The 13,335-nt window shown below is 45.4% G+C and overlaps 1 protein-coding gene across 2 annotated transcripts in view; it reads left to right on the forward strand.

Annotated features, from left to right (window-relative positions):
- The window catches only part of CTNNAL1 (catenin alpha like 1), an 883,049-nt gene that overhangs the window by 398,555 nt on the left and 471,159 nt on the right, over nt 1–13,335 (forward strand). For both annotated transcript variants that reach the window (XM_078687708.1, XM_078687709.1), the window contains exons 5-6: nt 11,783–11,872; nt 12,478–12,648. In XM_078687708.1, the coding sequence (XP_078543834.1) occupies nt 11,783–11,872; nt 12,478–12,648 (261 nt within the window). The remainder of the gene's footprint in view (nt 1–11,782; nt 11,873–12,477; nt 12,649–13,335) is intronic.

Consider the following 13,335-nt stretch of genomic DNA (forward strand, 5'->3'; position numbering starts at 1 on the left):
GGGACAGACCAGAGTCATTGTTTCAATGCCACACAAATGTGATATTAATACTTGTATCTGCTGGGGACTTTCCACCTGATACCTATAGTTTTCGCGATTGTAATATGATTTGTTTCTTGACGATGTATATTATGCACATGATCCATCAATTGTATTTGCTGAACACTGAGCAACTGCCCAATAAATAGATTTATAAAATTAACACTGCAACATTTGTTGCCGCACTGTGGGCTTTGCAAAGGTTGACTGATCACCTTTCCGTTGCTTATTGATATATTTGGGTGTTAAACTGGTACTAACGAGGTATAGCCTACGCCCAGACAGTGTTAACAAGTTTAACAAGCATTTACAATGCAACGGTCTCGCCTTTGCAAAAGTTAGAGCTATTGGCATTGTAAATGACAACATTTTTCTTTAAGTGTTGGTTTTGAAAACAGATAAATAAATGGCATTGTTATTTACAATGTCAATAGCTTAATCTTGCAAATGCGAGAATGTAATGTGCACTGAGATGGACGGTAAGGAGGCATTTGCGCTGAGAGGGGCAGTGAGGAAGTATTGTGCGTTGAGGGGGGCAGTGAGGAGGTATTGTGCGTTGAGGGTTCAGTGAGGAGGTCTTGTGCACTGAGGGGGGCAGTGAGGAGGTATTGTTCATTGAGGGCGCAGTAAGGAGGTATTGTGCACTGAGGGGGGCAGTGAGGAGTTGTGGTGCCAGCACCTTTAACCCTTCCCATGCTCATGACGAGCCGAGCTCGTCATGAGCCACGGTTGCGCTGTGCTCATGACGAGCTCAGCTCGTCATGACCCCCCCGGCGCTCACACGCGGGGATAATTCCCCTGCTGTGCTGAGCATTCTAAAGAAACGGGCGTGGTCGCGACGAGCTCAGCTCGTCATGAGCATAGTGCCACTGTGCTGCATGATGAGTCGAGCTCGTCATGAGCACCGGGACGCTATGCGCGCCCCCCTGCCCTCCAGCACAGCGGGGGAATTACCCCCGCAGCCAAGGGGTTAAATCACAAAACTCTAAAGAAAGTTATTATTACTTGTGTTACCCAAAAGGTGCATCGCTGCTTGAACTGCTAACAATAACCAGCACTGGAGTCCTCTTTCACCTTCCACCACTGCTGCGGATTCACATTACGTTCCTGCTTACATAGTTTGTTTTCTCACCAGCTTAAGAAATGGGAACGCATCTCTCTGCAGGTCATGATCAGCAGTCCTCAGCTAGCCTCGTACTGGCCCCCCCTTGGTGAAGTCTTGCTCGGGGAGCGGGGATTTGTTGGCGCCGTGGGTCTGGCGAGGTCGCAGCGCAACTGGGGTGGGAGGGAGAAGGGGCGTGCAAGCGGGAGCGGGGGGGCACTGGCTTGGGCACCTAGGAAAGAGGCAGCGTTTGGTTTGGTGACTGGGTTAGAGGAGCTGCGAGACACCCTGGTAGGAAGGGGGCAGGGTGGGGGCATGAGCAGGAGGGGGCAGGAGTGTCATCGCCCGGCTGGGGGGCACTGGACCCCCTGGAAGCAGACAGCCGCTTGCAACATCTGCACCGTTTGCATTGGAAGTGGCCGGTGCGCAGTGATTAGGCCATGAGGTACCGGAGTCACTCCATCACACACATAACATAAACTAGTCTTGTATATGGCCAATCCAGCAAAATCAAGTCACAAAATCAGCAACAGAACGCTCCACCTATATCAAGCTGCCGGGCAACTGATACATAGCTAGAGGTCCTAATGAATACGGAACTGCCATGTTCAGATTAAGATCTCGCCTGAAGAACTGATTTTACAGTAATACGTGTCTCGCTCCAAACTCTTTCACTGAAGGTCTCACAAGACGACATCGCCCCAGCTTATTGCTCAGCTAACTTTGCTTCCAGCAAGAGCAGCGCTGAATGCTATGTACAGAGCAAATGCACAAGGACACCCAAAAAAAGAATCCGAAAAGGAGACAAAGGGGGTGAGACAATACTGAAGTAGCTGCCTTTACGCTGCCAGATTAAATGAATCTGTTATAAGGATTCACTTGAAAAAATGAATTTTGTACAGCAATATCGCCGCTTGAATACACACCAACGTGAGACATGAGAGAACAAGTGTGGCCACACCTTAAAAGGCACTGGGAAGCAGAACTACGAGTATGGTTTGGGGCCACAATAGAACAACATAAACCGGGTATCACATGTACAATTCATACCGAGCAAAAGCGTTTTGAAATGGAAGTCCACCGAGAGGATTCCTGCCCAAATAGGATGCAGTATTATTTCCACGACCTCTCTTCACGGTCTGAAAATAAGTTCTAAGACAGTAAGTGCAGCTGTTTGTAACCACTGCTACCAACAGGGATTGTGTGCTTCAACGTACAGTGCTTCCCAGAAAGTTAACTGAACATTTCATTTTCTTCAGGAAGAATGTTAGCACTCAAAAACACTGGTTTCATACACATTAATTAATCATAGACCTCAACGTTGCTATTAACACGTGTCTATAAACACAAACATCCAGAAAGTTTAGTAGGCATTGAAAAGACTCCTGTCACCAAATACCACCGTAAAATAGCGTATATGACCAGTCAAGTGTAGCTGTAGGTACTTTGAAAAACAAGTTTACCGGGGGTTAGGATATTTTACAAAAGTAACACTGTGCGCAGGAATAAGCTACGAACAGAAGCGGGACACCGCCTCCCTCGTATCCTTCCTGGGGCCCGGGTGACAGACGTCTGCCACACATACATACGCCATCCACACCCAAGCGCCACCGAGCACGCCCGCAGGTCAAGTGCTCCGCTCCCACACGGAGAGGCGCGAGAGAAACCCTCAACGGCAGACAAGCCCTAGGGTCACGGAGGGCGCGCACGCGACCCCTGCGACCGTGAGGGGCCAAGCAGCCAGCCACGCGGATAGGAAAGTCACGGACAGAGAACACAACAAAAGCACCAGCGACAATACCGACCACCCACGAATCACAGGAGGAACTGAACAGGCCGCCAAGATGAGCGGGGAGAGCCGAACACATGCAGGCTATGGATAATTCAACAGTGACAGGACCCCTCGCACCTGGCGCGTACTAATGGCGTACATACACGACCCCTAAGAATGAGACACGAAAGCAGGAGTACGCGAGGATAATCGACCCCCAGGAGTACAGAACTCATGGGAGCAGGAAGGAGTATAGCCCTGACCGTCAGACCTGGAGAGAGGAGTGGCGCGTCTGAAGTGAGCGGGAAACCCGACTGACTCCATGCCAGTACTCCTTCATTACCCAAGGCGGACGCTGAAAGGGTGTACACTCCGCGGGTCAAATCTACGGGAAGTGTTTTGTGATCGGCGACCTAAAACCACCACTAACAGGCATTAAAAAAAAAAAACAATACCCACCTGGAGTAAAGAGGAAACATTTTTGTTGAAAGGTCTAACTTTTTCTAATACCGTATTTCTTTATATAAAAAAAAAAAACATTCACAGCCAACAAGCACTCACCCGAGGCGGCGGTCGAAGAGCTGGGGGCGTGTTTTTCGTGCTCTCCCCTTCCCATTGGCTGGAAGGTAAAATTCCAGCCAATGGGAAGAGGAGAGGGCGGGACTTAAATAAAGACCCAGAAACACCCCCGATTCGCGTTCCGACGGGGAAAGAGTGATTGACAGCCAATTTCTTCCAATGGCTAGCCTCCATTTATGGAGCTAGCCAATGGAAGAAGGGGCGTGTTCAAGTCCCCCATACTGGGCAGCTTTCGGCAGGCGAAACCTAAAAATGACAAAATCTTAAGTAATGCTATCAACAAATGTGCCGGATCACACTGCATAATTTGCCTTTTCTTGCTGCATAATTTACTCAACCTTGCCACTAAATTTGGCCCTCCCCGCCACATTATTTCAGCGGCCCTGATGATAGGTCTGACAAGGCTACACAACTCTGCAGTCTAACAGAGTTGTTAGGGATTTTGGTAAACACCCTGTATTTGATCCAGGTCTTCCACCTCAACTGAAGCGAGCAGTTGCACATTGGGATGGTGGAATTAAACATGCCACTGGTGAAACTAAGGGTTCCACAGAGATCCTCGCACTCGGTCTTGATGATTCACATTTATGCTCACCCCATATCACAGGTACTAGAATAGCATATGGTACAAATCTGTCTGTGCACAGAGTGCACCAGATTTTCCATCTGACTGGACCACAATTAGGGAGGCCAGGTACTGTCCCCAGTTACCTAGACCACGTCGACCTCGGATAAAAGAGAACTTCATCTGCCCTAACGGAGCCTAGAGTCAGATCCTTTTGCTGGTCATTGTTGAGACAGATATAGTACCACCTGACTGACATCAGTTCAGAGGACGTCTCTGGCCAATTTACACATGGCAAAAGTCCCTATTACTGACTTTTGACACTCTCATTTAACACCATAATCCGTAGCATCTCTATGCAGTAATGCATGCTTCAGAATATTATCTCACTGATCTACTGCTTGAAGTAGAAGGGCTGAATTATTGCAGTGTAGTCTTGAGTGCTGATGCACTTGCCTGCACCTTTATCACCCTGAAGCTCCTGGTCTTGAACCTAGGATGATCCATCTTTATATCCTCTTTGCCAGACAGTGATACAGACCTGAAGAGTGTCCCATAAACGTTTTTGCCAGTTTGTAGGCTAAGTATAGTAGTATAATTAAACCTCCAATATGGAGTCGCAGATTTCAGTAGTACAGAAGGTGCTACTGATAAAGTTAATCCAACTAAGGGCAAATTAAGAAAGCCAAGTGTAGAGGTAACTGGAGACTTGAATTGGGCAGAGGCGTAAGGTCCAATGAAGGGAATACATGGACTGGGAAAACAAAGACAAAGCGGACATACTTGGCAAACAATTAGGGCACGAGTGAAAGACATGCCGGACAAAACTAATGGGAAGTATTGCAACGCAACCAAACATGCTCACAGCACTTTAAATGCCATTATGCCAAGAAGTGGAAACCTGATGACCCAAGAAAAAAAGAAAATCCCATGAATTTTGGAAAATCCTGTTGGGATCCATTCGGAGGTGGTCATGATTAAATGGAACCAAAGGCCTGGAAACCATGCCTCGTTATAATGCCTATTCTCTCTAAACAAACTGCTGTGACTGCTGGCCTCCAACAGCCATCAGTCCGCAAAGCACACCCTTGAACTCTCATCTGAAGGTGAGGGCTAGCACAATGATGTAACAAACCCTCCAACGAGACCCTTTTTGTCTCCATGATTCTCACATAGATCTTTGGCTATTAAGTGACAAACGTAAGCACAAGACACCACACTCTTTCCTTCGCTATCTGCAAGCTTTCTTAAAGACACAGACCATGAACTCCCCATAAAACTCCTCAACAGGGTCTAAGGTTTTCAATACCAGGCAGCGAGAGTTGAGGGGCAGGTTTGGTGATCCAGGTAGCTGTTTTATTCCCTTTGGATCATAGGAATGCTTATTTGCTTGGTTTACCTAAATATCTTATCTGTCACCTCTAGATTGTGCAACATGCAGCTGCTTTTTATGGTACTTAATTTATCCCAGCATGCTTCTGCTAAATCCCATTGAAATTCTTCCGCATGCTACCAGTAAATAAATGTATCTTATTTTAAGACACTTCGCATGGTGCTCAAAGCAGTTGCCAGCCTTGCCCTGAGCATCTCCGGTCTCACCATTAGCTTCACATGTCCTCTTACATGCTTCATTCTTGTTTTCATGCACTCTTGTGCCCATGTTCCATGTACTGGTGCAGGCAGGCTTTCTGTTTTGTTTCTCAAACCTATTCCCAGTACAGAGAGGTAAGAAAATATTGTGTGCCTGTGGGAGTGCAGGATGCCGTACATTAGAGAAAACCCAAATGAAATGATGGACGGAGCGTTGACAATACAAGCACTCACCCCCAGTCAACTGATCTGGGTTTAATCCATCACCGTTCTTTAGCCCACTCTGCCACCCCAGTTCAGACATGGCCATATGCAAATGTACATTAGAGCCAGACTTATTGAGAACTCTTTCAAATGCCAATTCTTATTTTTTGCCCTGAGGGCAACATCTGTTGGTATTATTAAATTAGAACATTTCAACCCTCTTTCAAAATATTTGAACAATTTTTACCTTCCCCCAAACTGTTCAAGGACTGGAGTTAAGATGAGATAGATAGATAAGAAAGATAATTTATTGCACAATTAATTAAAATCATTGCAATGAGGCCATATAAAAAAACAATGTGAAGTGCATATGTTCCATTATTATGAAAGAGCATATGCATTTTTTTAAATTTCAGTCTGTTGTTTTAAATATTTAAAAAGGTTTAAACAATGCTTAAGTAACTGTAAACATGAAACCTTAACAAACTTGGCACAGCATTATGAGTTTGAGTTCTGTGTGATAGTCCAAATCCAAAACTGCCTTCACTACCTTCAGATATTTCTTGAAGCGTGCCTCCAGTTGCACTGATTCGCCTTTCATGCACCCAACCAGGGCAGCTTGACATGTTCGTATATTTAAAGTACGCCAAATAGGGCGAAGCCAGTATATACTCACTGTGCGTAGTTTTTTTCAGATGCACAGTATGTGGGTTAGGGATTCCTCTACTGCTCCTCATGCTCGGCACTGAGTGGCTACAGTCTCTTTGTACCCTCGCCCATATTTGTATGCCAACAATGAAATCAATCCGAACAGCAATTTGATTAATTGACACTTCAGTATTGGTTTTAAGGAGGTGAACAAGTAGTGTGGCGAGGACCCACTATTAGAAAGTTTAGATGCCCAACTTCCATGACTTAAGTTTTTCAAGGTTTGCGTATCACTGTCGGACGACATTAGCTTCGCCTGTTTTGTTTAAGTCTCACTGACGCTGACATGGGTATGGGGGCTGACCATATTTCCTTTGCTACCAATACCTCAACAAGCTAGAAATTCACACCATGTAGACCCTCGGGTGTTTATCATTGTCCAGATGTTTTTCTTTAGTGTGTTGTCCCAGGCTAGTTTAGCTTTTAGATAATAGGCTATGAATCTAGCTTTCAGGATCCAATTCCCTACGTATTTGCGCATGTGAGGCAGAGGTTGGTAGAAAGAAGACTTTACAGAAACAGGCTGACCGAGCTCTGTCCAGCCATGTTGTCATCATAATTTTGAAAGCTATTGCTCCATGGGCTACTGACGGTAAATAGTTTGCCACCTTTATGCAGATTAAGGGATTGAGATCAGGTGAAATTATGGCTTTCCTTTCTCTACAGAAAATGCCCTCCAAAGATTGAGGTCTTGAGTTCGTCACTGTTGTAATTTTTCCCTTGTTTCTTCCAAGAGGAGTTCCCATGCTTTAATTGAGAGCAATTCGCCATTACCCTGGGTTACTTTGTTCAATAGAGATTCCACTTCTGAATTTTTTCCTACTTGGTGTTCTATCGCCTACCCTATTTTGTATATTGGTTCCAGTTTTTCCTCCTCATCAATCAGTTTGATTCTTGGGCGGCGACATTGCGGGGCTGTGATATCATGGGTGATGACTTCGTGGTCACTACCCGCAGTGGGTGTTACCAAGAAGTCCTGAATTGCGTGCAAATGGGCCATCGAGATCCTGATGTAGTCCAGTTTAGGCAATCTAACATTTGAAAGGTGGGTATCAGCAGCTGGCAAGTCAGCGGCTGATCTAACGTTTAGGATTAGGAGACCCAGATGATTAAAGAAAGCTGACATTTTGAGGCCATGGTTATCTTTTCATTGGTACTGGCAGCTTATATTTGGAATAGGCCAGGCGGAGTCATCCAGGGCTTCCAGAGGGGAATTTAAATCTGAGGCCAATAGATTGGCATTGAAGTCACCCATTATAAGCCATAGGTCATCTGGGCACTGGGAATGAAGGTCACTTATTGTTGGTAGCATTCTACTTAAGGTTGCTTCTTGTTTGATCTTAGATGGATGAAGATAAATGCAACCTAGGATCAACCTAGAAAATTAGTTATGCATTATTTTGAGGAAAGCTGCACGTTTACAAATTATTCTAAGAATGGAGCTAGAATAGTAAATTATTCTTGCCAGAGTAGCACACATTTTCTGCCTTTCTTATTGGTCCATTTCTTGAATCGCTTCGCTGCGGCGATCCCGCTGTGTGGGACAATTCGACATGTGAGGAAAACGGACGGCCTCCAGCCGTCTTCTGGACACGCCCACCGTGACGCCAGATGGCCTGGGGCCGTCTGGAGCACTGAAGAAGTTAAATAAACGTATTTAACTTTTCGCACAAAGGCACACAATACACATCTGCAAAAGATCCTCTGTGCATCAGATTTTATGGGACTTTTTGCTGCTTTGATTGTTGCTTGCACAGGAGCCGTACTCCCATAATAAAGTGAGGCATTAATATACCACTATACAAAAGGTTAAGCTGAGAGTTGCACTTTCTCAGACAAATGTACAATTGTTTGTTGCATGACAATGGCCCACGCCTAAAATGTAGCTTTTCCTTGTTGCTCTGTTATGCACATTTGTAGAGCGTGGCGAATCACCCATGAGGGTCTTCAGGTGCTCAGTAGGGCAGGCCTGAGCGGAGAAGAGCAGATTTCACCTGATTTGTCTGGAAGACCAATGTTTTGAGGTTCCTTCAGAAGTCCATGAGAGAGGGGGAGGTTCTGAGGTGTTTTGGGAGGTCATACCAGGTCTTGGCTGCGAGGTATGAGAATGAGCGACCTTCGCTTCTAGTCTTCTTGAAGCGAGGGAGGTTTGCAGTGGGATCCACTTGATAATCATGCGTAGCATCCGCAGAATGTGGGAGCATGATGAGGAGATGGCATTGATCTGTCTTCTCACGGAGAGTTTGGTGTCTAGGATGATCCCTAGGTTCTTTGCATGGTCCGCAGGGATGGGTGCTGGGCCAGGTTTGGAGGGCCACCAAGAGGCATGCCAGGGGGAGTGGCTGTTGCCGAAGATTAGGACTGTGGTTTCATCTGTGTTGAGCTGTAGTCCGTTGTTTTTTCATACAAGCAGCGACGTTGCTCATGCAGTTGGCAACGTTTACTTTGGCAGTACTGGAGAGGATGTGCTATGTGTCTTCGGTTTAGAATACTATGTTGAGGCCGTGGGCTCTGACTAAGTTTACAAGGGGCATCATGTAGACATTTAAGAGTTTTGGGCTGAGGGACGATCCTTGAAGGACTCCACCGATAAGTTTCTTGGGTCTGAGGTGTAGGGGGAAGTCTAACTCATTGAGTTCTGTCCATTAGGAAGGAGGATATCCACATGAGGGCAGTCCATAGTTATCCAACTGCTGAAGCTTTCTGATGTGTGAATTGTGGGAGGCCACATTGAAGGCTTCGAACAGATTGAAGAGAATGAGTGCGGCATTTCTCCTCGATCGAGGATGCTTCTGATGTCAATGGTGGGCGCAGTGAGGGCTGTTTCTGTGCTGTTGTTGGTGCAAAAGGCTGATTGAGATCTGTCTAGGAGTTAATGGAGTTCTAGATGGTCTGCAAATTGGATATTGATGACTTTCTCCATGACTTTAAATGGAAAATGCAGAACGAGATGGGTCTGTAGCTGCTGGGGGTATTGGGGTTTGCTGTTGGTTACTTCAATAGGGCCTTGACTTCTGCATTTTTCCAGAAATACGGGAAAGTGGTGGTGGCGGCTATGGAGGTGTTGATGATAGCATTGTGATGCACTATGATGTACTTTTTAAGATCTCTGTGTAAATAAAGTTATGATCATGATGTATAGTGGCAAGTGTGTGGGAGATGATGGTTCTTCCAAGGTTGTATATGAATTGGGGCATGTGTCTCCCAAGTGGATGATATTCAACAGGCATGTGGTTTCTTCGTTGAAGAGGGGCTTCCAGTTGCTTAATTGCTTTTTTGTGATGAAGGAGGTGTCTGTTTGGTCGGGGGAGTTGGTATCCATATGCTGTGGGTCGAATGTGTTGTAGATCTTGGCAATCTTCTCTTTGAAGAAGTTTGAGAGGTCATTGAAGAGTGCTTGGGATGAGATGATGTTGTTGGCAGCTGCAGGATTGAAGAACTCCTTGACAATGGTGAAGAGTTCTTTGCTTTTGTTCAAGTTGGCTTAGAGTCTGAGAGTTAGGGCCTTTTTTTGTGTTTCATAGTTGTTGGTGGTAGAGGTTGAGGGTGGCTTTGTATTTGGTTCTTGTCGTGGTGTTTTTGTTGAGTCTCCAATTTCTCTCAAATTGTTTGCAGTGGTGTTTGGACTCCCTGAGGTCATTTGTATACCAGCTAGGTCATTTATTGCTTGTAGATCTTTATTTATGGTGGGAGTAGTGCGGTTGGTGCAGTTAGTGTCCCGTTTATTGAAGAACTTGGTGTCAACATCGAGTTTCCAGGTGTGATTGTGTGGGCATTCCTGCAGGGTCTTGGTCCAGTTTTCTTCTGATATTTTGAAACAGTGTCTTGATAGTGCTTTGAGTTTTTCTGGTGGTGTGACTGGGTATCTTGAAATGTATGATGTAATGGTCAGACCATGTGAGTGGGGTCATGTGGGTGGTAGTTATCCGGTTGTTGGAGGAGAAAATAGGGTTGAGTGTGTGACCTGCTGTGTTGGTTGGTCCTTGGACAAGGTGGGTGAGTCCGAGGTTACTGAGGCTATCGAGGAGTGCTGAGAACTAGGGGTCTGTGGTGCCTCCAGGTGGAAATTGAAGTCCCCGCAGAGAAGTAGTTGGTTGATCTGATGGCGAGGGGAGCAATGAAGTCTGCGATGTGGTTGAAGAATTCCGCTTGGGGGCCCAGGAGTCTTTAGGCAAGGGTTCCCTTAAGGGTGGCGGTGTAGTCCATTCATATTTTGAAGTGAACGTGTTCCATGAGGTTGGTGTCTGGGGACGTGGTGCGTCAACCGTGTTTTGTAGAAGAACACGAGTCCTTCGCGTGATTTGTGGTTTGTTCCTGGTGTATGATTTTGTTCGTGGGCGGGATGGATGCAGCAATGTCCAGGTTGGAGGCTGGGTTGAGTCTTGTTTTGGTCAGAAAGAGAAGGTCTGGTGTGTTGCTTTTGAGCAGGTCCCAGATTTCAATGGAATGTTTCCCGAGGGATCGGACGTTGAGTAGCATGGCAGACATTTGGTGTGGGGTGGTGGTGGTGGCATGCGTCGCTTGATTGAAGGTAGTGGTGTCAGCGTCTGAGGTGTTGCCGGTGAAATGGCAATGATTGCAGGAGGAGGGTCCTATTGTGGTGCTGGGGGATGCAAGGCAGCAACGTGTTTGCAGGAGTAATTTGTGGAGGCCTCAGAGGAGTAATGGCGGTGTTCGTTAACTCCAGTTGAGGCTGTGACTGTGGTTGTGGTGTTGCGTTGGATGGTCATGGGGTCCGGGTTCCTGGTGCTGGGCGCAAACCAGGTGGGGGAAGGTGTAGATGAGTACCTGCAGCCTGCATTAAATAGGTCCTGGGGTGGGCAGGTCTTCTGATGATGGGAAAAACGGTGAGCAGGAAAATCAGTTCAGCAACAGTGTCTCCTGTTAAATAGGTCGCAACTGGATCAGGCTGGAACAAGCAGGAACTGGGACGACTGGCAAGTGGCAAGCTAGGTGCCCAGGTGTGCCTTTAGATTCTCAATATTTTGTAGATTCACGATATTTTTGTGGAGGGGTGGAATTTGCTGTTATTTATATAATGTATTTATTACATGTGTCTATCCACAAACCTACATGTCTCACACACGCTCATTGCCTTCATTGTTCTATTCCTATGCTCTGGAATAATATTGGCGTTGTGTGGAGAGAAGTTGGTGGAAAGACCTGCTGGCCACTTTTTCTATACTTAATAAAGAACATGTCTTGTTTAAATGTCATCTTATAGGATCTGAAAGATGAAAAGAAAAAAGCGCGAATGGCAGCAGCAAGAGCAGTGCTCGAGAAATGTACAATGATGCTGCTCACAGCTTCAAAGGTAAAATGCAGTGCTTAATTTGTGCAGGTGGTTGCATGTGATTTGCATCCGTACTAATTTTTTGGGATCAACCTTTGACCTAGAGTATCAGAGAAGAGAGAAAGACAAGAAAACAGTGACAAAGAAAGAAGGGATGAAAATTAACCTGCAAAGTGTGAGATACAAAGACAAAGCATGGTGGCAGAAAGAAACATGATAGGCATTTTCCTTTGAGGATGGATGGAGAGTTAATATGGTCAGAAATCAGAGTTTTCAAGTGCAGTGAAATCTATTATTTTGTATTTGAAAGTAGGGAACGGGTAAAAGAAAAGACTGAAGTGCTTTTTTTGCTATCCTAACTATGAACAGCCTGGTCTCCAAAAATCCGATGTTCTGGCCAACTATAATGATGGAGGGGAAGTAAAACATATTATGCTACCTCCGGGCAGTGAAGAATGAAAACCTAGCAAGATATTGTTAAAACTGAATGATTTTAATATTAGATTCTGACTATGGGTGTGTAAGAGGATGTTCAGCAGTCATTGATGCTAATAATTCAGATCTGATTTATATTTGGGAATTTGGGAACATGTCACTGAATGTGATATTTGTTTTATGCTCTAAAGACGTGTCTTCGACACCCCGATTGTGAGTCGGCGCGTATAAATAAGGAAGGAGTGTTTCATCGAATGCGACGGGCTCTGGAGCAAGTGATCGAGATTGTAACTGATGTGCGAGTGAATGGAGAGATAGAAATAGCACCCATCAGTATCTATACCGGCATCAAGGAATTCAAGGTGAGAATAACAGCTTTACAATGACTTCTGCTCTAATCCTCTTGTTATCCAGCATGCTACAGTTTGAAGACTAGTCAACTTGCACAACTCCGAACTCTCTCATTCACACATCAGTCCTCGCCCCATTATTACACTGTCATACAATCTAAATAATATGTTACACCCCTATTTCTTTGACACACTTTTGGTGGTTGTACAAAAAAAATAGTGGTAGAAGCCTGTATCTGTATATGGTTTTACATGAGGAGACCATGTCTTAATATTTACGTTGACTGTTGACGCACACATGTTTTGCTAGTCTTGGCACTTTCATTTATAATGTGTTTGTTAAAGATTGCAGCTGCTATAAGTCATTGTGTAGCCCTGAGTTTCTCCTAGCCGTAGTGTCAATGTCGCTTGACTTGCCTCCTTTGACAAAATAGGGCAAGGAAACCTCCCTAGATAGGCTGTACCTCTCTCTTATTCATGTGAGGCAGATCTTGTTTTCCTCCCTCTCTTGTCACTCTCAGAAAAAGAGCATTGTCTCTGAAGGGAGACGAGTGCCCTCCCTGGAGATACTTGTTCCAATATTTCAAATTGAAACTGGTCTACTGTGCTTTGGGGCGTTACATACTGTACAGGCCCAGCAGGAAGAAGAAACGTGAGAGCAGGAAGAAAGCCTTCGTATTAAATTTACATATGGAAAAG

This window comes from Lissotriton helveticus, chromosome 4_1 (genome assembly GCF_964261635.1).
Source record: "Lissotriton helveticus chromosome 4_1, aLisHel1.1, whole genome shotgun sequence".
In the NCBI taxonomy this organism is placed as follows: Eukaryota; Metazoa; Chordata; class Amphibia; order Caudata; family Salamandridae; genus Lissotriton; species Lissotriton helveticus.